Source organism: Notamacropus eugenii, chromosome 6 (genome assembly GCF_028372415.1).
Source record: "Notamacropus eugenii isolate mMacEug1 chromosome 6, mMacEug1.pri_v2, whole genome shotgun sequence".
Classification (NCBI taxonomy): domain Eukaryota; kingdom Metazoa; phylum Chordata; class Mammalia; order Diprotodontia; family Macropodidae; genus Notamacropus; species Notamacropus eugenii.
The window spans coordinates 298,979,667-299,007,080 of NC_092877.1; the positions used below are offsets into that span (position 1 = coordinate 298,979,667).

General features: G+C 42.3%; 1 protein-coding gene across 2 annotated transcripts in view; it reads left to right on the forward strand.

The window, feature by feature from the left end:
* The first annotated feature begins 1,984 nt into the window (after positions 1-1,984).
* Positions 1,985-27,414, forward strand: part of FAM117B (family with sequence similarity 117 member B) — a 110,555-nt gene continuing 85,125 nt past the window's right edge. For both annotated transcript variants that reach the window (XM_072617309.1, XM_072617310.1), the window contains exon 1: positions 1,985-2,736. In XM_072617309.1, coding sequence (XP_072473410.1) covers positions 2,118-2,736 — 619 coding nt within the window. In that variant the 5' untranslated portion in view covers positions 1,985-2,117. The remainder of the gene's footprint in view (positions 2,737-27,414) is intronic.

The following is a 27,414-nucleotide window of genomic DNA, read 5'->3' on the forward strand; positions in this document are numbered from 1 at the left end:
GATGACGTTTCAGGTACACCAGTAACTTCATGAGTCTGTGAAATCCAAGGGAAGAGGTGAGGTGTAATTTGAAGGAAGAGTTCTGGGGTATTGTTTTACCTGCCAGGCCTTCAGAAATATTAACCACCATTTTACATCACCTTCTACTAAGTGGGCTTGTAGGATCAGAAGCATCTAGGGGGTCATAATCAATCAGTAAATATTAAGTATTTGTTATGTTCCAGGTACAACAGATAAGATGACAAAAATCAAAGTCCCTTCACTCACAGAGATTTCATTTTATCAGAGAGTCCATATGTATATATGTAATATAAATTATACATCAAAGTGAGGTAATTTGGCACGGAGATAAAGGGAGCTAAGAAGTTTAATAAGAGTTTCAGGTGTGACTTCTCTAGTCACACAGAGACTAAGTGACCAAGCTGGAATGTAATCCCAGGTCTTCTGACTACATCTAGCATCCTCTCCACTAGGATTTCCACCAAGGGTTGAAGGACATGAGGCATAGAGAACAGAATGAGTAAAGGAACAGGGGCAACATGAGGGTATTTGAAGTGGGCTTTGAAGGGAATGAGGAAACTAAAGAAATAAAAATGAAGATGGAGTGCATCCCAGGAGTGGAGGACAGGATGTGTAAACAGATTGGAGAAGGAAGAAGCAGAAGATCAGTTTGGCTGATCCTGGAAAGGTAGGTTGGGTACTGGTTGTTAAGTGCTTTAAATACCAGAGCAGAGTTCTTGAGCAAAGCAATAACCCTATCAGGCCTCTTCTAAAGGCACATGGCTTTGGCAGCTGGGTGGAGGTCAGAGACCAACCAAGAAGCTATTACAATGGGCTAGGTGAGATGATAACTGCCTAAAGGAGGGTGGTTGCCATGGCAGTGGGGAGAAGATGAATTCTAGAGATGCTGCAAAGGCAGAATGAGATTGACAGATGGCTAGAAAGAAGGCTTTGAGACTGAACACCTAGGTGACTGGAAGGAGGGCGGTACCAGCCATAGAACTAGGGAAGTTAGAGAGAGGGGTGGCTTTTGGGCAGGTGTGCTGACATTCAGCTGGAAATGTCACGTTAGGGACAACCCCTCATCAGAGGTGGCAGATCTTTCTTCATGACGTTGGCATTCCTAAGATCATAGACCCAGAGCTGAAAACACACGCAAAAACCCCTCCATAGCGGGCCCCGAGTCTAGCACCCTCATTGTACACATGGGGAAACTGAGGCCCGGAGAAGACGAGAGGTCTGCTGGGGCTCCAAGGGCTTCCCTTGGCCAAGCTCTTCCCCCCGAGGCACCTGGAGTCCCCCTTATCCGACTCAGCCCTTTGTGCGGCTCCTAAAACGGCACCGTGAATGAGGGGGTGGGGTGGGGAACCCCTGAAGGTGCGGGATCGCACCCCGAGCGGAGTCGTCCCACAGTGTAAGGACGAGGACGGCTGGGCCTCAATCGTGGGTCTCGCTCCCACCCGGGAAGGGTGAGTGCAGCTGGGGCAGCGGGTGGGCACCCCCACTCCCCATCTCCTCCTCCTCCCGGATGCCCGGCCCCCCGCCCCAAATCGGACTGCATCTGTCTTCTCTTTCCAGCCCCTTCCCGATGCCCTCTCCCCACCCGTCCGGTCTCCATCGGACCCCCAGCCTGGGTGCCCCCACGCTGGACAGGGGAAGCGACTCAGGGCGCGTGCGTACACACTCACACACATACACACATTCCCGCACTACGAAGCTGAGGGGGCGGGGCGACGACGGGAGGAGGGAAGAGGAAAAGGGGCGGGTCCGGCCCCCCCTCCCCGCCTCGGAGAACCAACAGGCTGCGAGAAGATGACCCGGTCTCTTTAAGGCCGCGGGACCCTCGGCCCAAGCTACCCCGCGACCAATCGGCGCGGCCGAGGGGCCCCAGCGCGGCTGACGCGGCGCCAATGGGCGGCCGCGGGGGGCGGGGGCAGCTCCGGAGACACTATTGTTGATGAGGAGCGAGGAGCCGCCGCCGCCGCGGGAGCAGCAGCAGCGGGAGCAGCGGCGGCTGCACCGGCGAGGGACTGCCCGGCCTCCAGCCGCGGCCTCGGGGCCTCGCGGAGCAGCCTCCCGCCCCCCGCACTCGCAGCGCGGCCCGGGAAGGGGGCGTCATGTCCCAGCGGGTGAGGCGCAACGGGTCCCCCACGCCGGCCGCCCCCCTCGGCGGAGGCGCGGGCGCCGCGTCCGGCCCCGGCGGCGCCCCCGGGAGCCGCCTGCAGCCCATGAGGGCCACGGTGCCGTTCCAGCTGAAGCAGCAGCAGCAGCAGCAGCAACATGGCAGCCCCACGCGGAGCGGCGGCGGGGGCAACAACAGCGGAGGCGGCGGCGGCAGTTCGGGACCCCCAGGGGGCGGAGGCGGCGGCGGCGGCGTCAACGTCCCGCGCACCTCCTCGCGCAGCACGAGCCCCACGCGCGCCGGCGCCGGCGGGCCCAGCGCTCGCGCCAGCCCCACGGTGGCCACGCAGACGGGCGCGCCCCCGACGGCCACGCGGGGCACCAGCCCCACGCGGGGCGCGAGCGCGCGGGGCAGCCCTCCCCGTTCGCAGCCCCAGCCCTCCCAGCCGCTCCTGGGTACCGTCTCGTCCCCCTGCTCGTCCCCCATCCATCTTCTGGCGAGCGACGCGGCCGCGTCCCCGGCTACGGCCCGGGTCCGACACCCGAGGCGCTCCCCGGAGCAGAGCCGCAGCTCCCCCGAGAGGAGGAGCCCCAGCTCCCCGGTCTGCAAGGCGGGTACGTGCCGGGGGAGGCGCTGCGGGCGGGCGGGGGCGTGGAGCGTGGGGCCTGACCCGGGCACCCGCTGGCTCGCGGGGCCGTGGCGGTTGGGGGCGGGGTTAGGGCGGCCTGGGTCCTGCTCGTGCTGCTCGGTGGGCGGGGCCACGGCCGGTGACCCCGCCCCCGACCAATCCTAGCCGCCTTCCCCCCCAAGTTTCTTTTTTTGGGGGCACAATGGGCTCATTGAACTGGAGTCCACCATGTGCGGGTTTCCAAGGAGGGCATGCCTGTGCCACCAGCTTGCCTGGGTTTGTGTTCATCAATAAACCCGGACTTTGTCATTTCTGCGAGTTCAGTGGTTTATCCACGTTTTCTGTCGTACATCCTTTCTTTTTCTGGGGGAAAACCCTCAAGAAACTGCCCCCCATCTTGTTAAATGAAACAGTTCGAATATGGAGTAGGAAAGCGTGATTTGCCCACCGTGGGCTTTGTTTAACGAGGTGCTTAAGTGCCTGTTGCTGCTTTTGCTGTTTGTTCTCCTCCCCCCAAAAAACCAGTATCAAACTTTACTCCTTGTAGAGCAGAGATTCGTAATCTGGGTTTGTGAACTTTTTTTTTTTAAATGTTTCATGGCTATTTCAAAAGAATTAGCTTCCTTTATAATACGTATTTTTTGCATCTGAAGACGTTATTTTGACAAAAAGGTCCGGATTGCCAAAGGGGCTTCATGCAATAAGAAAATGTTAAGAACTAATGAGACTCCAGAAAGCTTGAAAGAAATAGTAGAACTAACTGCTGGTTTTATTAGTTATTGATGTCCACAGAAAACAAGATGCAGGACTTTTTAATGGTAGTTCTTTTCCTCTTAGGATAATATATATATTAGTAGAGGAAAATATATGCTTCTGTATTAAATAAAACATTTAGACGTTTGGAGTTTTAAGAAACTGTTTCTTAAACCAAGCGTAAATACCCCAAAATTGTTTAGGATGGAAGCATTTGCATTTACAGTCAGGTATAGCACCATCTAGATGTGTTTGTAATGATCTGACGGTTTTTGTAATACACAAGCTCTGTGTCTGCGAAATTGTTAATAAGATTACTCTTTTTAAAAAATTTTGGTGTTCTGAAATATGTTTCCTCCAGTTAGTGCATTACTATTCCTCAGGACTTAAAGCTGTCCTTGGAAAATAACAATAGACAGGTTGTAGGTGTTGTAATCTCTGTAGTTGATAGAAATGTAGCAAGAAGAGAAACTTGTGAAGAGATTGAAATGGTAGTACCTGGAAAGGGCTAGAGTGGACTCTGTCATGTTAGAGTTTAGTGAAAACTGGGAAGGGTGATTTTTAGTTGTTGGTAGCACTGCCTGTATGTTTTTGTTCTCTTACTTCTGGGGCATCCCACTGAAAATAGATAGTTTAATCAATCAGTAAACCTATATTAAAAGTCCACTATGTGTCAGGCACTATGTTTAGTGCTAGAAATACAAAAAGAGGCATAAGGAGCTCACATTCTAATGGAGAAGACAAGGTAAAAACAAATATATGCAAAGCCAGCTAAACATGGGATAAATAGGAAATAATTGACACAAGGAAGGCGTTGGAATTAAGAGGAGTTGGGGAAGGCTTTCTGTAGAAGGCAGGATTTTAGTTGGAACTTAAGGAATACAGAAAACCCAGTAGGCAGAGATGAGGGAGAGCATTGCAGGCATGGAGGACAGCCAGAGCCAAGAGATGTCTTGTTAGTGGAACAACCAGGAGTCTGGTGTCACTAGATTGAAGAGTATGCACTGGGGAGGAAAATATAAGAACACTGGTAAGATAGAAGGGAGCTAGAATAAGGAAGATTTGAGTTGCCAAACAGAACATTTTGTATTTGCTCCTGGAGGCAATGGGGAGCCACTGGAATTTATTGAGTTTGGGCGAAGCAGGGGCAAGGAGATGATATGATCAGGCCCTGAGCCTTAGGAAAATCACTTTGGTGACTGATTGGAGGATGGATTGGAGTAGGGAGAGATTTGTGGCAGCAGCTATTGCTGTCATCCAGACGGGAGGTGATGAGGGCCTGTGTCAGAGGGAAGAAGGGGGTTTATTTGAGAGATGTTGCAAAGTGAAATCAACAAGCTTGGCAGAGGTTTGTATTTGGTGAGGAGGGTATGAGAAATAGTGAGGAATCCAGGATGACTCCCAAGTTGCCAGTCTGAGGAATTAGGAGGATGGTGTTGCCCTCCACAGTAATAGGGAAGGTAGCAGGGAAGGGGAGTTTAGGGGAGAAAAATGAGTTGTGTTTTGGACATAATTAAGTTTAAGATGTCTACCGTACATCTGGTTCTAGATGTCTGAAAAGTAGTTGGAGATGTAAGATTGGAGGTCAGCAAAGAGTTTGGAGCAGGATTTAAGAATCATCAGCATAGGTGTAGTAATTAAGTCCATGGAAGCTGATGGAGAGCACCAAGTGAAGTAATATGGAGGAGAGAAACAAGAGAGCCCAGGACAGAAAGAACCCTGGTGTCCTGTGCTTAGAGAGCACGTTCTGGAGGAGGATCCAGCAAAGGAGATGGAGAAGGAGCAGTCATAGGTAGGAGGAAAACCAGAGAAGAGTGATGACCTGAAAACCTAGAAAACAGAAGAGGAGAGAGTGATCCACAGCTGCAGAGAGGACAAGTAAAACAAAGATGAAGAAAAAGCCATTGGATTTGGAAACTAAGATCATTAGTAACTTTGGAGGGAGCAGTGTCAGTGGAATTGAGAGTTGGGATAAGGGGTTAATTTTGAAAATGGAAGCACATACTGTAGATTGTCTTATGGAGTTTAGCTCTAAAAGACAGAAGAGGTAATAGGATGAGAGCAGAGATGGTGGAAGGATCAGCTGAAGGTTTTTCTCTTTTTTTCAGAATGGGGGAGAAATGGGCATGGTTGATTAACAGTAGTAAATAAGTCAGTAGAGTGGCAGAGATTGAAAATAAGTGAAAGAGTGGGGATGACGGGGCAAATCTGTTGGAGGAGATGAAATGGAATGGGATCGCTTGAAAATAAATAGAGGGGGGTTAGTTGGTAAAGGAGTAAGGCTACTTCATGTGAAATGTGGTGAAGGAGGAAAGAGTGAAAAGGAGAGGAGAGAGAGCTCACAGTGAATGGCCTTTTTTTCTTGATAAAATAAGAAGCAAGTTTCTCAGCTGAGAGAGTGGGAAGAGAAGGAGCCATGGGAGCTTTGAAGAGAGATGAAAAGATTTGGAAGGACAGCTGTAGAGAGTGGGATAGTGAGTTGATAAGAGGTGTATATATAGTAGGATTGCCTAGGAGCAGTGAAGACCCAGTTGAGCTTATGTAATATAAATTTGTGGTGGACCCATTCAGAACTGTTGCATAATTTTCTTCATCTCCCGTTGTTCAATGGGTTCTACGTAGGAGCAAAGGTGGTAAATGATGGGAGTGATTCAAGACTGAGGACAGCATATGATGATATAAGGGGGAGAGGGAGAATGACTAATGCAGAGGATATAATCTGAGACAGAATTGATCTAGTCATTTTCTAAATTTGGGGGAAGGTGTTCTGGAATTTTAAAATGAGTAGAGTTGGAGGATAAGAAGATCTGTATGTCAGAATGTAAATTTGTCTTGGGATGTCTGGGTCATCCCAAAGCCAGCTCACAGTGGCAGGGGAAGCATGGAGAAGGTTGGAGCTTCTCCAGTAAGCTGGTGGCTCTGTGAAAGGTGGCTAGGGAGTTAAATGCAGCTTGCATTTGATTGGAAGGGCTCATTCCATTTTCATTATAAGAAGAGCAGGAGGTCTTTCAACAAAATTTTGTACATACTCATCTCATTGAACCTCATATTACTTTTGTTACCTGACATTTCCTAGCTCCTCACCATTATAAGATTCTAGATAATCTAGAGCTGGGAAGGACTTCATTTGACTCTTATTTTTACATATGAGAAAACTAAGGCCCAGGCTAGGATCACACAGGTAGTAAGTACTGTGCTGCCCAAAGTCTTCCAATCCTCATTCTATCTCTCCTCTCCTAAAACTCCCCTTTCCCTAAGCGTACACCGTAAGTTATAACTTTCCTGTTCTAGAGAAAACAATCTGCTCACTAATTCACATCAAAGTAAGAATGACTGTCCTTCCCTTGTCTCTTGTTGGCACACTTTCAGGATCTGTGTAGATGTAGAAATTTTTGGATAGAGGTGATACCACTTGCCTTCTCCCCCAGGAAGAGAAGGGAGTATGTGACCCTCTCCCTTCATTTTTTTTCTTTTTTTTAATATTAATTTTCTTTTTTTCAATGTTCTAGAATCACTACGATATAACTTAGATTTTTTCCCCTCCCCCCTCCCTCCCTGAGACAGCATACAATTTTAATATAGGTCCTATACGTACATTACTATTAAATATATTTTCATTATAGTCATGTTGTGTAGGAGAATTGAAATGTATGGGAGAAATTATACAACAAACCGAAACATAAAACAAAAGAAAATTATCTGCTACATTCTGTGATTGAATTCCAGAGTTCTTTCTCTGGGTATGGAAGGCATTTTGCCTTAAAAGACCATTGGGAATTCAATGAAGTTCCGAGTCTACAAGCACAAAACTTTCACACGTTGTAGTCATTGCTGTGTACAAAGTTCTCCTGGTTCTGCTCCTTTCACTCAGCATCAGATCATATAAGTCTTTCCAGGCCTCTCTGAAGTCTTCCTATTCATCATTTCTTATAGTGCAATAGTATTCCATTACGTTCATATACCATAATTTATTCAGTCATTCCCCAATTGATGGGCATCCCCTTGATTTCCAGTTTTTGGCCACCACAAAGAGAGCTGCTATAATATTTTTGTACATGTGGGACCCTTTCTCATTTTTATGATCTCTTGGGGATACAGCCCTAGAAGTTTTATTGCTGGGTCAAAGGGTATGCACATTTTTGTAGCCCTTTGGGCACAGTTCCAAATTGCTCTCCAGAATGGTTGGATCAGCTCACAGATTCACCAACATTGAATTAGTGTTCCAACTCTCCCACGTCTTCTCCAACATTTATCATCTTCCTGTTCTGTCATGTTAGCCAATCTGATAGGTGTGATGTGGTACCTCAGAGTTGTTTTGATTTGCATCTCTCTAATCAATAGTGATTTAGAGCAGTTTTTCATATGATTATAGATATCTTTAATTTCTTCCTCTGAAAACTGCCTGTTTATATCCTTTGACCATTTATCAATTGGGGAATGACTTGTATTGTTGTACATTTGACTCAGTTCTCTATATATTTTAGAAATGAAGACTTTTTCACAGACACTAGTTGCAAAAATTCTTTCCTAGTTTTCTGCTTCCCTCCTAATCTTGGTTGCATTTCCCCTCCTTTAATAGAAGGAGAAAATCACTACTGCTCTTTTTTCCCTCCTCTTCAGTTTCCTATTGTCCTCCTCCCAATCTTTGCCCTTAAAAAAGGAGTGGTGGTCAAGAGAGGATAAACTCTGTGTAAATGGAGTTGTAACTCACTGGCCAACTTGGACCTTAGGTCCAGTGTTCTGTCCAAGCTGAAGCTTCCCACCTCTAATAAAGTCATTAGTTGTAACCCTTCCTAGGGTAGCTCCAAACCAAAAGTTTTGCTCCCATTATGAAAAGAAGGCTGGCAGGAGAGACTTGATGTGCATCTTGGGTGCTTGTAATTTTTTGGAGCCTCAGTTTTATCACCTGTAAAGTAGAGAGAATAATAGTAGTAGTAGCTATTTTACAGGGTAATTGTGAGGGCCAAATGAGATAAAGTTTGTAACACTTAGTGTTACATAAATTTTTATCAGGACTGTAGTGGTGTAGATAAAGCTTGTTTCGGGTTGCTCTTTGCTTCCTACATTAACTTATGCCTGGCTTTTCAAGGAATTTACCAGTACCTCTGTGAGGACTTGCCAGCCCTTTTCAGGGTTGCTCATCTTGGGTGTCCATTTGGCACACCATGTTAACTTGTGGCTTCAGGAAGCTATAGCATTGAAGCAGCCACACCCTCGTGAAGCTGTTTTGGCAGAAAGGCTAAACCAGGTCAAGGGGAGCTGATGGCCGAAAAACCTGTCGGGGAGTTAGTGGGATGTCTACCCCTAAAGCAAGTGAAGACTTCCCCCAGTAAAATGGTTGGATGAAAACGGTTTGCTCCAAAGACCATGAAGGTGACTGAAGCAAGTGCTGTGAAGCCTGATCAGACGTAGGTCATCCATTGCATCCCAGGCTATTGCCAATTGTCCTGACTTTTGTCTTGCCATTGGATTTTGATGACTGGAAGAGAGGCAGATGACTTTGTGTGACTATGCCTCACTTAAATCCAGTTCATGTATGAGTCAAGACATCACCCTCTGATGTCATTGGGTCTCTTAGAAAACAACGGACAAACAGCAACAATTTCTTATGCCTGAGTATGATACAGAACAATATTGATTATCCTTAAATGTCTCATTTACTTCACTATAAGTTTTATACAAACACATAGCTCTTGTGGCATGATGTTCTACACTGAATGTGTTCTTAATAATAAATGTTTATATTTCTGTTATGTGCCATGAGAAAAGCAGGTTGGTATCACATCTCAGATTGGTTGTCGTCCCTCTGCCCTGGAATTGGTAGTGTTACCCAGGCCAAGTCATTTGACCTCTTTGTGGATCCAGGTAACTGTCTATGACTAAGTTGTAGAGCAACTTTCAACTTTTGTATTCGAAGTTGCTTCTGAGACTGCTGAAGTCACAGGACTGTTAGCCCCCCATGTAGCTTAATTGTAATGGTCAAGCGGTCGAGTCACTCTCAAATACCCAAATAACCTGCAATCTCCTGTGGGCTCTGTTACCATTGGTAATCATAGACTGTTCATGCCTGCCCATTCTGTGTGGATCCTCCCAGTGTGCTGGGACCTACCTTATTTTCTCCTGACCTGGTGGGACTATCAATGGAGCACTCAGACTGTCCACTCAGATCCCTTGCTTATCCATATGACTAGCTTATCTTTTTTTTATCATCTTCATCTCTTTGACAGTCTTTATTCTGTTCTGCATAGTTCCTTATTTGGTGTGGGTTGCCACTCCTTATCATCTGATAGCCTATGTGCAGTTAGCTTAGCCTATAGATTAGACTCTCAGAATGTGTATCTTGGCCTGACAGTGCATATGGACATCAAGTTGGGCCCAGAATTAAGCTTGGTGTAAGAGAGCCAGTTGGATTTCCTTCAGGGCATTACAAACTTCCTTTAAAGGGGACCCACCCTTCTCTCAGAAACAAAAGCCCATCAGTCTTCTATTGGGGTTATATGACTGCAAGTCATGGAACACTAGTCTCTGAAGACTTAAAACAATTTTTTTTACACATTTATAATTTTTTTAAAAGGGAGAGAGGCTTGTGAGACCTGTGAAGCCTTTGACCTTAGTGATGTAAAGCCTGTTGAATTCTTTGTCATTTTCAAATGTTGCACTGTAAAAAGTAATTATGGATTAGGTGATAATGCCATATTCTCCCTAATATTTTTTCATATTCCATGTGGGAGTTTTTGCTTTGGCTGATTTATTATAATTTACATATGGATTTCCTGGCTAAAGTAGAAAAAGAATCTATTGATTTTTTTTGTCTTTACATCACCATCGTTTCCAGATACTTAATTTTCCTCTCTCAGGAATTTTTTGTATTAAAGAATAAAAAAGGAAAAGGGACATAAATTCAGAAAAAAATCGGAAAAGCCAGCATATCCAAGTCTGACACAGCATCCATACCTGTAATCCTTACACCTTTGTTGAACAAGTGCTCCATTAACCTGATGCTTCATTTATTATAGAGGTAGATTTTAGAATCAAGGAACCTAAGGACTTTTCAAGTCTAGAGATATAAATGTTTAACAAAATAAATAAAAATACAATACAACAGATAATGTTAATTTTTTGTTTTCTAAAGCAGTATGTTGCCCTTTTTCTTTTGGGTTTGACATCACTGCAGTAGTCAGACTAGTAACTGAAGAGGAAGGAATTACCTTGACAACATTCCTGGCAAGTGGTCATTTAGCTCCTTTTTGAAGACTTCCTATAAAAGGAAATCCTGAAGTTGAATACATCTCCTAAAGTAGTATAGTCAACTTTTATGTGGTTCTGATTTCTAGAAAATTTCTTCTTCTGTTGATTCGAAATCTGCTTCTTAGTATCTTTGCCCTTTTGCTTTTAGTAACCGGGAGTTTTTGAAGGCAGTACTATCAGAAGAGGGCAGCTTGGTGACACAGTGAATAGTGCCTCATCTTCCAGAGTTCAAATCCAGCCTCAGACATTTACTAGCTATGTGACCCTGGGGCAGTCACTTAACCTTGTTTGGCTAGTTTCCTCCTCTGTAAAATGATCTGGAAAAGGAAATGGCAAACCATTCCAGTATCTTTGCCAAGAAAACCCCAAATGGAGTCAGGAAGAGTCAGACAGGACTGAAAAACGACCAAACAGCAAAAACCATCAGAATGCAAACTCTGGTAGGTCCTTCCAAGCTTAGAAAGTGTTTTCATCCTGGAATGTTCTCCCCCCTGGCCTTCTCACTCTGAAACATCTTTGGCCTCCATGTTACCCTGTCTCCCATTGCAAAACACTTATTTTTGAGAAAGGGTTCAAGCCAGTTATCCTTGATTTCTATCCCATTTTTGTTTGACTCCCTAGGACCTTTTATATATTGATTCCCTCATTAGAATATAAGCTCCTCAAGGGCAAGGGATATCTTTTTTTCTTTCAGCTTGTATTAGGATTTTCAGCAATAGTGCCTGGTACATAGTAAAACCCTTAATAAATGCTCCTCAACTTGCAGACCTTCAAGTATAAGGCCAATCACTTGCTGTGTGACATCCAAAGAGCTTAAGTTCAGTGTTAAACTACTGAGTGACTTTTAATTTTTTTATTGCAGGAACCAAGGAAAATTCTCTGGTAGGGTGTGGAGGGATTGAGAGGAGTACTTAAACTGATGAGATCATGGATTCCTGAATTAGATCTTGATTAGGGTACTTGGTCATAGCTGGACAATACCTTTAATCTAATTCCTTCATTTTACCAATAACAGAAACAGAGGACACCGGATCAGATTGGACTGATAGACAGAACCAGGCTCAAACTTTACTTGAATAAATCGACTACTGCCTGTTAAATGTATAACTTTAATAATTCAGAGTTAGACATTTGAACTGCTGTCAGCTTCACACCCTTGACAGTGACATTGTTGATAAATAATTTCCATAATTTGTATTTTAAGTTGTGGCAAGGAGGATTTATAATACAAATTTTGCATCTGAAAATGGAAATTAGTACCCCAAATTTATAGTTCCTATTCAGTTATTTTTAGGTTAGTGGCTTGTATTTGTAGACTATGAATGATTTACAACCTTTATCGGTAGGTTATGACTTTTTCTTTCATAGGAATGAGCCATTGTTTGGCCTTGTTAAAATATTTGAAAAAATGACAGGGGCTTTTAGTGTGCTTGTCTCATTCTTTTTAATGGGAATTAGCTTAACTGTGTTTTTTAGAAATCCTGTACTATATTTTGTTTTGATAAACTCATTAATAAAAATTGAGTGTGCCATAGAGGAAAGGAAGATGGATTTGGAGCCCATGCAACCTTCACTTATAACCTTTCTCCAACATTCTAGCTGCCTGTGTTACTCTGGGCAGCACATTTATCTTTTTTGAGCCTATATTTCCTCTTACTTGTGTTATTTATGTTTGTTTTGTCAACTTTAAAATGAGGATAATATTATTTATACTACTAACTCACTGGGGTGTTGTGAGGAATATTTTTTAGACATGAAAATTATAGAAATGTTCAGTATTATTAAAGCTGCACCTTTTAAAAATTAAATGAACTATTCAGATATTTTGACCGTGAACATATATGTATATATCTATATGCTAGGCATTAGTCTCTCCTTTTTCAATCCATCCTGTAATAGATACCCAAAGAAACTACCTAAGGCACAGGTCTTCCTACATCCCTCTATTGTTGTAAAACTTACCAGCTTCTTTGGATTAAATACTTTGCCTAAAATTTAAAGATTCTACAGTCTGGCTCCTGCCTACATTTTAGACCTTCTTTCACATTACTAGTATTTGTTCTTTCCCTCTATTAAACTCCATTTCCTCTCCTGCTCTGTGTGTTTCCATATCTATAAGATATGTCTGTAGGATGAAAGTTTCTAAATATGGTGGCCATAGTCTCCCAGAGAAGGACATTTCAGGGGACTTGTGACCTTGAATGGGGGAAAAAGTTACATCTTTAATTTTCACCAACCTTTAACAGAAATTTAGCATATCATTGCTTTCAGTTATGAATTAACAACAACAGCAACAAAACATCGAGAACCCTAGGGGACAGAGGATAAAATATTGGGCAAGACCTGAATTTAAATGCTGCCTCTGTCACACTAGCTGAGGGAACTTGAGGGCACATCACTTAAACTCTGGTGACAGAGACAACTCCTAAGTCCTGGACAGAAATCCCAAATCTTGTTTTAATCTTCTCAAACTGCTTTGTCCTCCCTTTGTATGTCTTCTGTACTCTCAGCAGGCTTCTTTGGGGCAGGGATCTTTAGTTCCTGGAGGGCCTGTGATGGGTATCAAATATGTGAGGCACTGCCCTGCTCTCTGGAAGCTTAGTATTTGGGGAGAAAAGCCAGCATAATAGATAGTAGAAGGTGGACAATGCATGGTTAGTTACCAACTATGTCAGATGCTAGGAGATTGGAGGAGAGAAGGGGATTGAAAAATCTATGAAAGAATGAAAAAAAACCCATTCAGAGCTAGCTTTGAAGGACAGGGACGGCCATCCTGGGAAGACAATGAGGTATGAGATGTCTTGTGGGGACAGGGTGTGTGCCCAGGATGACCGCGGCAGAGAAGCAGGAGACTGGACAGGGCCTCAAATGGAAGCCTAAGCCTGTAGATAGTTGGGAACTACTGAAGTTTTTTTGAGTCCAGGGATGTTAGAAGGACTAATTTCATAAGTACTTTAAAATTGATCTGGTAATAGTTTGCTAGAGAGACTGGGATGCCAGGAAATTGGATAGCAGGGTTAATGTAATAGTGCAAACTTAAGGTGATAAAGTCCTGAGCTAGAATGGTAGTATGGTAGGAATGGAAAGGAGAAGAGGTTGATTTGAAAGATAGAGCAAAAAAAAAAAAAAATTAAAGATTTGTTAATTCCTGGATATGGGAGCTAAGAGGCTATGTGCAGAGGAAGAAGTAAAAAAATGCCTGGGAGGTTTCAAGCCTGAGTGACAGAGAATAGTGCTCATGTAGAAACTACTTTTCAATGGCCAAGTATGCTTTTATGTTTTGGGAAGACAAAGTCGACCTTGTAGAAATTATGTCCTTGTTTGTAAATTCAGTCTAATGTAACTTGTGATAGATTTGACCTATGATTTTTGAATTGAGTAAGTTTCTGAAACATCCCAAACAATCTTTATAGACTTCTGGGAGCCAAGATGGCAGAGTGAGCAGTAAATTGCTTTAATTCTCCCATATTCACCTCCAAACTACCATAAAATAGTACCCCCAAACAAATCCTGGAACAGCAGAACCAGGAAAAAGATGGAGTGAAACAATCTTTTAGCCCAGGAAACTTGGAAGATCAACAATAAAGGTCCATCCACTCCAGTAAAAGGGGAGCTCATTCCAAGGCAGGAAGCAAGCCAGCAGCAAGCCCCACCTCAGCAAACCATCAGGAGATCCTGAGCCCCAATGTGGTAGAGCAAGCAAATCCAACACCAGGACTGCCTTCCCCCCTTCTCCTCCCATGTGCCTTAGTATATCCTGGGGAACTGGTCAGCTCCCAACTCAGACCCACCGTGTGCTTCAGTATAGCCCCATCAGGCCTCAGCACATCCCAAGACACCATCATTAAGAACCCAGCTCAGCACCAGGGAAGCTGTCAGACCTCTTCAGCCTCTAGCAGTGCCACCCCCCACCCCCTCAGCACAGCACCAGATAAATAGCCAGAGCCTTCTGCCACTGTAATAAGAAGTCTGAGACAGTGTCCCTTCCACCCCAAGAGCAGAACTCAAATTTAAAAGAAAGAAAATAGACCAAAAAAGCATCTGACCATAGAAAGTTATTATGGTGACAAGGAAGAACAAGACACAAACTCAGAAGAGGACAACAGTGTCAGAATATTTATGGGCAAAACCCCAAAGAAAAATGGGAAGTGGACTCGAGCCCAGAAAGAACTCATGGAAGAGCCCAAATACTCTTCATACCAAGTGCCATGAGGTAAAAATACTTTTGATGATTGTGAAGTGGTGTATGTTTTGATAAAAATAATTGAAAGAGTTTGTCTTTGTAATTTAAAAAATTTCCCCACTAGAATTCTCCATTTCATATAAATGTGTGTGTATATGTGTGTATATATGTGTATACATACATGCAACACCTTTTTAATAAGAATATGAACCCTACACACCTGTTTCCCCTGTTTGTATTAGCCTAAGTACTGAGAGAGACAAATCCACAAGTCTTAGGCCCTTAAAGAATCTTAGGAGGAGAGAGAATACAAATGCATGTTTTTAATTACTACCAACAGTGAAAATTATTTTTAAGGATAATAATAGCAATATGAAGAAAATCTAAATTTGAGAGTAACATTAGTGGCAGAAATCTTTTCTTGCTTCACTGAAATGAATCTTTTATTGCAGTCTAGAGTCAGACTATTCATAGGATCTGTCATTTTTAGGCTGAGTGTGGGCTTGGACACAGGTACCCTGAATACTTTCAGAACTTTAGTGACTGACTCCTCCCATCCATACTTCCACCTCCCCGTAATGGATAGGACTGGGCCTCTGATTTTATGGGTGGAGGGAACTCCTGATGAGCAAAGTCCTTCTACCACTACAGTTTGGCAATTACTCTGGGACAATGAGAGGTTAAATAACTTAACTGAGGTCACACAGCAAAGTTATGTTCAGAAGCAGGTCCTGAACAGGTCTTCCTGACTCTAGGGCTCATTCTCTGCCCATTATGCCACAATACTTCTGTGGCTTGTTCGCATATTATCCCTCCCTCAGCATCATCAACAATTCTGAAAGTCCTCCTATCCATGCTCAGTGGTAATGGTGATAACATGCTTGCTTTGCCCTGATCTAGATGGAAAGGCCTCAGGCATTTCTGTTACAAGCAATGCTAACACTTTATTTTAGATGCTGTTTACTAGATTAAGGAAAGAGACTCATTTATTCTTGTTATCTAGTGTTTTTAGCATAAGTGGTGTCATATTTTTTGAAGACTTTATGTATTGTTATATGATCCTTTGATTTGAATTAATTTTTTTGTGTGTATCTTTATGTTGGTTTTTTTTTCTTTATGGTTTTTCTAATAATGAATAAAACTTGTGGCCCTGGAATAATCTTTTTAATATATTGTAACCTTTACTAATATTCAAGTAGTATTTTTTTAACACTCGTTCATCAAGGATAATTGTTTTTTTCTCCGCTTTTTTTCTCTCTGGTTTAGGTGTCACTACCATTTTTGTCACAGAGAATATGGCTAGATTAATTTTTCCCCACTTTTTGCAGATAATTTATTTTCCATTGGAATTGTTTGACTAGTAGAATTCACTAGAAAATTCATCTGGTCTTGGAGTTTTTTTTCTTTGGGAATTCCTTCATGACATGTTTAATTTCTCTTTTAAGGTTGTTACTTAAACTTTTTCTTGTTGCTTAAATCTGGGTATGTATTTATAAATATTCATCCTTTTAAGTTCTTAATTTTCTTGGAATGTAATTGAGTAAAATAGTTTCTATTTATTTCCTTTATTTTCTCTTCCTTTGTTGTGAATTCCCCTTTTCACTTTTTTATTTTAGCAATTTAGTTTTCCTCTATTTTAAAAAATCAGATTGGCTAATAATGGTTTATCTATTTTCATTTGGAAAACAAGTTCGTGGTTATACTCATCAATCCTCCTCCACTTAAAAATTTTCTGTGTCTCTAGGAAGTGATCTTTCTTAAGCACAGGACTGATTGTGTCAATCCTTCTTCCTCCTTCCCTCCCCATAACTTCAGAGGTTCTCCATTTACCTTCAGGATCATGTATTAAGACCTCTGTTTGACTTTTGTAACCCTTCATAACCTGGCTTCTTCCAACCTTTCTAGTCTTTTTATATGTTATTCCCCTCCATGTACACTCTGGTCCAGGGACTGTGACCTCCTTGCTGTTTTTCACAGAAGATACTTCATCTCCTGATTTCTGTGCATTTTCTCTCACTGTCCACCAGGCCTGGAATTCTTTCCCCTCCCTTGCCTCCGCCTTTTTACCTCCCTAAAGTTTTTCAGTTCTTAAACTCAGAACTCACCATCTGTAAAATTTCTTTACCTGTCCCCTTACTTCTAGTGCCTTCCAAGTTTATCTCCAGTTTATCTTTTCTATATGTTGTTTGTATATGGTTGTTTTGCATGTTGTCTTTCGTGTTAAACTGAGAGCTAATTTATCCTTTTTCTTTTCTCGTTGATGAAATTTCTTTCAAGAATTGATTTGGTTTTATGCCAGAAGTGTTGGTATGTTGTTCATTGTTGTAATCTTGATCTATGAATTTTATAGTGTTAAATTATTTAATTTCTGATTTGAATCATTTAGATTTGGATATTTTCTTGAAATGTCTCTCTTTGATTATAGTTTTTGGTGCTTTGTGGTCATTAAAGAATATATTTAATATTTCTACTTTTCTTCATTTGAGTTCTTTATTTCCTAGCACATAGTTTTTTGTTTTATAAAGCTGTTATGTAAAGTTGATAAATATGTATATTCCTTTATGTTTCGTTCAGTAGCCATGAAAGATATGTCATATCTAACTTTTCTAAAACAAAATCTTGAATAGTACTTATCTTTTTGTTAGATTTTTCTAGGTCTAAAATGGTTATACTGATTTCCCCACGTATTATAGTTTTGCTGTTTTCTGTAGTTCAGTTAGATTTGTCTTTAAGTATTTAGATGCTGTGCTTTGTGGTAAATTTGTTAAATATTAATGTTTTTGTTCTATGGTATCTTTAAGAATGATAGAATTTTTCTCTTCATCTCTTTTAACTGTATATTTTTACTATTGTCTGACATGAACACCACTATGCTTTTTTTTCAGATTGCCTGAGGAACAATAAATTCTGCTTTTATTGTGACTATTGTGTGGGTCTTTGTTTCAAGTACTTTTCTTATAAAAAGCATATTATTAGATTGTTTTATAATCCGTTCAGCTGCACTGCTCCATGGGTCTCTTAAATGTGCTTTTCTCTTTATCATATAACCTCTTAGAGTTTTTCTTTCTTTTCCTCCTGCTCTCTTTTTTACAAAGAAGAAGAAGATGGGAAAAGATAGGGAATGGAATCAGTACTAGTGATCTATAATTAGAATGACCTGATTTTACTTCTCTTCCTCATACCTTTTTTAATGTGTCCCTTTCCCCCTTCTTTTTCTTGCCTCATTTACAAGCAACGCAGTGGAGCTACCTTTCATTATTCCCTCTTGTCCTTGAAGAAAATGGAATTTTAAAGGGACATTTCTTATTTCCTTTAAGCATGTAAACACTTGATTCTCATTTAGTCCTTTGGAATTGTCTTGGATCTCTGTATTGCTGAGAATAGCTAAGTCATTCATAGTTGATCATTGTACAATATTGTTTTTGCTGTGTTTGATATTCTGGTTCTGCGCACTTCACTTTGCATTAGTTCATAGAAGTCTTTTCAGGTTTTTCTGAAAACATCTTGCTTGTCATTTCTTATAGCACAGTAGTATTCCATCACAACCAAATTCACCACAACTTACCTAGCCATTCCCCAGTTGATGGAAATCCCCTCAATTTCTAATTCTTGGCTACCACCAAAAGAGCTGCTATAAATATTTTTGTACAGTTAGATCCTTTTCCTTTTCCTTTCATCTCTTTGGGATACAGACCTAATAGAAATATTGCTGGATCAAAGGGTATACCTAGTTTTATAACCATTTTCACTTCCACTGCAAAAGCTCTTCCTTGCATATCTCTTTTATGTGAGATAATTTTTACATTTTTTCCCCCTATGTTCCAGGGCAGTCTTTTCTCACCCTTTAGTTTAATTTTTTAAATTATCCCATCATAGTCATCTCACAATGGTGCCCTCTGTCTATATGTACTCCTAACTGCCATAATAATGATAAAGTTCTTAGGACTTGTAAGTGCCATCTTCCCATATGGGAATGTAAATTGTTTAACCTTATTGAATTTCTTATGATTTCTCTTTCCTGTTTACCTTTTTATGCTTAAGTCTTGTATTTGAAAGTCAAATTTTCTATTCAATTCTGGTCTTTTCAACAGGAATTCTTGAACATCCTCTTTTATTAAATTCTCTTTTTTTTCCCCCTTGAGTATTATCCTCAGTTGTAGATTATTATTAATTGTAATCCTGATTCCTTTGCTTTCTGGAATATCATATTCCAAGCTCTCTGATCCTGTAATGTGGAAGCTGCTAAGTTTTGTGTGATCCTGACTGTGGCTCCATAATATTTTTTCCTTGACCTGGGAACTCTGGAATTTGGTTATATTTCTGGGGGGTCTTCATTTTGGGATTTTTAATTTTTTTAATTTTTTTTTATTAAATTATTTTGTTTTCAGTGTTCTACAATCACTTCCATATATCTTACATTTTTTTCCCCTTCCGTGCCTTTTTTTCCCCTCCTCCCTTCCCACGACCTTCCCTGAGATGGCATACAGTTTTATATAGGTTCTACACACACATTCCTATTAAATATATTTTCACCTTAGTCATGTTGCATAGAAGAATTAAATCAAATGGGAGAAACCATAAAACAAAAGAAAATGGCCTGCTTCATTCTGTGATCCAGTTCCGTAAGTTTTTTCTCCGAATGTGGAAGATGTTTTGCCTCAGGAGGCAAATTTTGGGAATTTTTTAAGTCCTTGCATTGCTACAAAGGGCTTAGTCTACCAGAAAAATTCCTTGCACATTGTGGTTGTTGCTATGTACAGAGTTCTTGCTTCTTTCACTCAGCATCAGTTATATAGGTCCTTTCAGGGCTCTGAAGTCTTCCTGTTCATTTCGATTTTGGGATTTTTTAAAGAAGGTATTCAGTGGATTCTTTCAATTTCTATTTTACCTTCTGATTCTAAGATTTCAGGATGGTTTTCCTTAAGAATTTCTTGAAAGATGATGTCTATATGCTCTTTTTAAAAAATCATTGCTTTCAGGTGGTCCAGTAATTCTTAAATTATCTCTCATTTTGTTTTCCTGGTCAGTTTTTCCAATGGGATATTTTACCTTTTATTTTTTTTCATTCTTTTGACTTTGTTTTATTGTTATTGTTTCTTGATGTCTCTGTCATTTACTTCCACTCAGCCCGATTTAATTTTTAAGATTTTCTTCAGTGAGCTTTTTTACCTCCCTTTCCATTTGACCAATTCTATTTTTTTTTTTATTAAACTTTTAACATTTATTTTCACACAATTTTGGGTTACAAATTTTCTCCCCTTTTTTCCCCTCCTCCCCCCCCAGACCCAAGCTTTGTAATTGCCCCTGTGACCTATCTGCTCTCTCCTCTATCCTCCCTCCCTACCCTTGTCTCCGTCTTCTCTTTTGTCCTGTAGGGCCCAATAGCTTTCTTGACCCCTTAACCTGTATTTCTTGTTACCCAGTGGTAAGAACATTACATTTGGTCCTAACACTTTGAGTTCCAACTTCTTTAGCTCCCTCCCTCTCTACCCCTTCCCCTTGGAAGACAGGCAGTTCAATATAGGCCATATCTGTTTAGTTTTGCAAATGATTTCCATACTAGTTGTGTTGTATAGGCCTAACTATATTTCCCTCCATCCTGTCCTGTCCCCCATTACTTCTATTTTCTTATGGTCCTTTCCCTCCCCATGAGTGTCGACCTCAGATTGCATTCTCCTCCCCATGCCCTCCCCTCTATCCTCCCCTCCCATCCTGCTTGTGCCCCTGTCCCCCACTCTCCTGTATTATGAGATAGGTTTTCCTATCAAAATGAGTGTGCATTATATTCTTTCCTTTAGTGGAATGTGATGAGAGTAGACCTCGTGTTTTTCTCTTGCCTCCCCTCTTTATCCCACCACTAATAAGTCTTTTGCTTGCCTCTTTTATGAGAGATAATTTGCCCCATATAACTTCTCCCTTTCTCCTCCCAATATTTCTCTCTCACTGCTTGATTTCATTTTTTTTTTTTTAGTATATGATCCCATCCTCTTCAATTCACTCTGTGCACTCTGTCTCTATGTATGTGTGCGTGTGTGCATGTCTGTGTGTGTGTACTCCCACCCAGTGCTCAGATACTGAAATGTTTCAAGAGTTATAAATATTGTCTTTCCATGCAGGAATGTAAACAGTTCAACTTTAGTAAGTCCCTTATGATTTCTCTTTGCTGTTCACCTTTTCATGGTTCTCTTCATTCTTGTGTTAGAAAGTCAAATTTTCTTTCCAGCTCTGGTCTTTTCATCAGGAAAATTTGAAAGTCTTCTATTTCATTGAAAGACCATTTTTTTCTCCTGAAGTATTATACTCAGTTTTGCTGGGTAGGTGATTCTTGGCTTGAGTCCTAGTTCCTTTGACTTCTGGAATATCCTATTCCATTCCCTTCTATCCCTCAATGTAGAAGGTGCCAGATCTTGTACTATCCTGATTGTATTTCCACAATACTTGAATTGTTTCTTTCTAGCTGCTTGCAATATTTTCTCCTTCACCTGGGAATTCTGGAATTTGGCCACAATGCTCCTAGGAGTTTCTCTTTTTGGATCTCTTTCATGCGGTGTTCTGCGGATTCCTTGAATATTTATTTTGCCTTCTGGTTCTAGAATCTCAGGGCAGTTTTCCTTGATAATTTCATGGAAGATGATGTCTAGGCTCTTCTTTTGATCATGGTTTTCAGGTAGTCCCAGAATTTTTACATTGTCTCTCCTGATTCTATTTTCCAGGTCAGTTGTTTTTCCAATAAGATATTTCACATTATCTTCCATTTTTCGAATCTGCGCGGTATGTTCTGAGATATCTGTCTTTCTCGAAAAGTCCAAAGCTTCCATCTGTACCATTCCAGATTTGAAAGATCTATTTTCTTCAGTGAGCTTTTGAATCTCCTTTTCCATTTGGTTAATTCTGCTTTTGAAAGCATTCTTCTCCTCATTGGCCCCTTGCACCTCCCTTGCCAGCTGAGTTAGGCTAGTTCTCAAGGTGCCAATTTCTTCAAGATTTTTTTGGTTCTCCTTTAGCAGGGAGCTGATCTGTTTTTCATGCTTCTCCCTTATCCCTCTCATTTCCCTTCCCAGTCTTTCCTCCACCTCTCTAACTTGATTTTCAAAATTCCTCTTGAGCTCTTCCATGGCCCGAGCCCATTGAGTGGGCTGGGACACAGAGTCCTCGATTTCTGTGTCTTTGCCTGATGGCAAGCCTTGTTCCTCCCCATCAGAAAGGAAGGGAGGAAGTGTTTTTTCTCCGATAAAGTACCCTTCAATAGTTTTATTTCTTTTCTCTTTTCTTGGCATTTTCTCCACCTAGTGGCCTGACCTCTGAATGTTCTCCTCACACCCACCTCGCCTCCTGGTCCTCCCAGCCAGCGTTTGGGGACTGAGATTCAAATGCTGCTTCCTGCCTTAGGATTTTTGGCGGGGGCAGGGCTGTTATTCAGTGTTAAATTAGGCTTAGGTGCTGAGGTCAGGGGCAGGGCCGCCTCTCTGGCTCAATTCCCTCAGGAGGTTTATGCACAGACCTTCCACAATGGATCCAGGCTCCCGCTCGCTTGGGGAGCCCCCGTCCGCAGCCGCCTCTCAGCCCCCACCTCCCGGGGGGGCCCGAGCCTTGGGGGCACCTCACTCCCCTCTCAACCCGCCAAAGAGACTCTCTCATCTACCCCCGTCAGTCACCTGTTGGTGGGGGGGCCCGTGCTGCCACTGAAGATCCCGCCTCCGAAGCCCTTTCAGATCTGTGCCTCTTGGAGCCGTGGCCGCCGCTGCTGCCGCCGCAGGTCCGGGCTGGGCACCGCGTCTGCAGCGCGACAGACCTTTTGCAAGAGGTTTGCTGGTCCCTCTGCGGGTGGGGGGACCCGCGTGGCCGCTGGAGATCCCGTCCCGTAGCCCTCTCGGATCTTTTTCTCACGGTGTCGCTGCCGCGGTATGGTTGCTCTCTGCTACTCGCCCTGGCGCCCAGTCCACGGCGCGAAGGACCCCCGTGAGAGGTTTGCAGGTCTCTCCGGAACAGAAATCTCCCTCGCTCCAATATTCCGTGGTCTCTGGGTGCAGAATTCGCCCTGGGTTAGACCCCTCTGCCGTTCTGTGGTTTGTGGGTTCGGAGCTATGTGTATGTGCGTCTTTCTACTTCGCCATCTTGGCTCCGCCCCCCCAATTCTATTTTTTAAGGAGTTCTTTTCTTCAGTGAAATTTTGTACTTTTTCCACTTAAAGTACCATAGTATTATTACATTCATACAACATTACATTCATGTAACATAATTTGTTCAGTGATTCCTCAGTAGGTGAGCACCTTGTTACTTGCCAGCTCTTTGCCACTTTAAAAGATCTACTTTTCTACATGTGAGTCTTTCTTTCTTTGATATCTTTCAGGCATAAATATAGTAATGGCATTGTGGGTCACAAGGTATTCCTAGTTTAGTAACTTTAGTCAAAGTTCCAAATTGCTTTCTAGAATGGCAATGCAAATACATGACTCTATCAAAATTTAGCAAATAATTTGACCAGTTCTTTCATAGGATCATAGATTTAGAGCTGGAAGGAGGAACTTCAGAGGCTGCCTAGTCCTACACCTTCATCTTACAGACAAGAAAATAGAGGTCCAGAGAAGTTACATGATGTGTCCAATGTCACATTGTCCTTGTGGACAAGATGGAGAACCTTGAACTAAAGGTTGGGGTAATTCTAGATCTATTCTACATTTTGATATAGTCAGAATAATTAAAACTGTCTAGTGACTGAATCCAACAAGTCATTAATGATTTGAAGTCAGATTAGGAGATTATCTCCAATGGAATGCCTCAGGGATTTCTGCTTTTCCCTGTGCTATTTAGTATGGATTTAGACTGAGGTATAAATGGCATCCTTATTAAATGTGAAGATGACAGAAAACCTGACAAAATGGATGCAGGATCCAAAAATATTTTGAAAGTCCAGACCACTGAATAGAGACTCTAAGAAGATAAAATTAAATATGAGTGAAAAATCTTTGATTTTTATTCAATTAGTTAATTTCATGAGAGCCGTGCCTTTAGCCCCAGAGGAAAGACCAGAAGCGGGATCCAGTGACATCGGCAGCTGGGACACCAGGGTTAATGACCAGTGGCTAAGCCTAGTATATGAGAGTTGGACAATCAGGGAGAAAGTCATCCGCTAACATGAGATCACGGTACTGAGGGGGCAGAGCCAAGATGGCGGAGTAGAAAGACGCACATACACATAGCTCCGAACCCACAACCCATAGAACAACTACAAAGAAGTAACTCATGGCGAATTCTGCACCCAGAGGCCACAGAACATTGGAGCGAGGGAGATTTCTGTTCCGGAGAGACCTGCAAACCTCTCGCAAAAGGTCCTTCGCGCTGCGGACTGGGCGCCGGGACTGGGAGCTGAGTACAGCCCTGCCGCGGCCGCGGCACCGAGAGGAACAGATCTGAGTGGGCTTCAGGGACAGGATCTCCAGCGGCCGCACAAGTCCCTCCACCCACAGGTGACGGGGGTTGGTGAGAGAGTCTCTTTGGCGGGTCGAGGGGAGAGTGGGGTGCCCCCATGGCTCGGGCCCCCTCGGGAGACAGAAGCTGAGGGGCGGCAGCAGACTGGGGCTCCCCAAGCAGGCAGGAGCATGGATCCATTGTTGAAGGTCTGTGCATAAACTCCCTGAGGGAACTGAGCCTGAGAGGTGGCCCTGCCCCAACCTGAGCATCTGAACTTAATCTCACACTGAATAGCAGCCCTGCCCCCGCCAAAAGCCCTGAGGCTGGAAGCAGCATTTGAATCTTAGACCCAAAGAGCTGGCTGGGAGGATCAGGAGGCCAAGTGGGTGTGAGGAGAATATTCAGAGGTCAAGTCACTGGCTGGGAAAATGCCCAGAAAAGGGAAAAGAAATAAGACTATAGAAGGTTACTTTCTTGGTGAACAGGCATTTCCTCCCTTCCTTTCTGATGAGGAAGAACAATGCTTACCATCAGGCAAAGACACAGAAATCAAAGCTTCTGTGTCCCAGCCCACCCAATGGGCTCAGGCCACGGAAGAGCTCAAAAAGAATTTTGAAAATCAAGTTAGAGAGGTGGAGGAAAAGCTGGGAAGAGAAATGAGAGACATGAAGTCAAAGCATGAACAGCAAATCAGCTCCCTGCTAAAGGAGACCCAAAAAAATGTTGAAGAAAAATAACACCTTGAAAACTAGCCCAACTCAATTGGCAAAAGAGGTTCAAAAAGCCAATGAGGAGAAGAATGCTTTCAAAAGCAGAATTAGCCAAATGGAAAAGGAGATTCAAGAGCTCACTGAAGAAAATAGTTCTTTCAAAATTAGAATGGCACAGATGGAGGCTAAGGACTTTATGAGAAAGCAAGAAATCACAGAACAAAGCCAGAAGAATGGAAAAATGGAAGATAATGTGAAATATCTCATTGGAAAAACAACTGACCTGGAAAATAGATCCAGGAGAGACAATTTAAAAATTATGGGACTACCTGAAAGCCATGATCAAAAGAAGAGCCTAGACATCATCTTTCATGAAATTATCAAGGAAAACTGCCCTGTGATTCTAGAACCAGAGGGCAAAATAAACATTCAAGGAATCCACAGAACACCTCCTGAAAGAGATCCAAAAAGAGAAACTCCTAGGAACATTGTGGCCAAATTCCAGAGTTCCCAGGTCAAGGAGAAAATATTGCAAGCAGCTAGAAAGAAACAATTCAAGTATTGTGGAAATACAATCAGGATAACACAAGATCTAGCAGCTTCTACATTAAAGGATTGAAGGGTGTGGAATATCATATTCCAGAAGTCAAAGGAACTAGGACTAAAACCAAGAATCACCTACCCAGCAAAACTGAGTATAATACTTCAGGGGAAAAATTGGTCTTTCAATGAAATGGAGGATTTTCAAGCATTCTTGATGAAAAGACCAGAGCTGAAAAGAAAATTTGACTTCCAAACACAAGAATGAAGAGAACCATGAAAAGGTGAACAGCAAAGAGAAGTCATAAGGGCCTTACTAAAGTTGAACTGTTTACATTCCTACATGGAAAGATAATATTTGTAACTCTTGAAACATTTCAGTATCTGGGTACTGGGTGGGATTACACACACACACATGCACACATACATAGAGACAGAGTGCGCAGAGTGAATTGAAGAGGATGGGATCATATCTTAAAAAAAAAATGAAATCAAGCAGTGAGAGAGAAAGATATTGGGAGGAGAAAGGGAGAAATTGAATGGGGCAAATTATCTCTCATAAAAGAGGCAAGCAAAAGACTCATTAGTGGAGGGATAAAGAGGGGAGGTGAGAGAAAAACATGAAGTCTACTCTCATCACATTCCACTAAAGGAAAGAATAAAATGCACACTCATTTTGTTATGAAAACCTATCTCACAATACAGGAAAGTGGGGGACAAGGGGACAAGCAGGGTGGGGGGGGATGATAGAAGGGAGGGCATGGGGAGGAGAGTGCAATTTGAGGTCAACACTCATGGGGAGGGATAGGATCAAAAGAGAATAGAAGTAATGGGGGACAGGATAGGATGGAGGGAAATATAGTTAGTCCTATACAACACAACTATTATGGAAGTCATTTGCAAAACTACACAGATTTGGCCTATATTGAATTGCTTGCCTTCCAAAGGGAAGGGGTGGAGAGGGAGGGAGGTAAAGAAGTTGGAACTCAAAGTGTTAGGATCAACTGTCGAGTAATGTTCTTGCCATTAGGAAATAAGAAATACAGATAAAGGGGTATAGAAAGCTATCTGGCCCTACAGGACAAAAGAGAAGATGGAGACAAGGGCAGAAAGGGATGATAGAAGAGAGAGCAGATTGGTCATAGGGGCAATTAGAATGCTTGGTGTTTGGGGGGGGAAGGGATAAAAGAGGAGAAAATGTGGAACCCAAAATTTTGTGAAAATGAATGTTAAAAGTTAAATAAAAAAAAAAAGAAGTTAATTTCACATATAGAAGAGGACACATATAATGGCCAGAGAGTGGTTCATCCAAAAAAGGAGTGGGAATTAACTGTAAGCTCACTATGAGTCAAGAGTGTGGTACAGTAACCAATGAAGCAAATGCATTTGTACGTTTCATTGTTCTATGCCCTAGTTAGATCAGATTTGGAATGTTGTGATTGGTTATCAGCACCATATTTTAGGAAGAACATTGATTAAACTATACAGGTGGGTGGCCAGAGGATGATGGGTGAACAGCTTGGTAAAGGGGCTTGGAAAACATGGCATGAAGATAGGTTGAAAGAACTGAGTCTTTGGACCCTGAAGGAAAGAAGACTTAGGGAGGGGGAGGGGAATTTCTTAAAGATGTCTGGTGTAGAGGGATTAGATTTATTTGATTTGGTCCGAAGAGGCAGAACCAAGATCAGTGTGTGGAAATGGGAAAGAATCAATAATTGATGAATGCTAAAGCATTTATTAAGCAGCTATTATCTGCTAGGCACTGTGTAAGCACTAGGGATACAAATGCATAGACAAGCAGTAAAAGTCCTAGCCCTCT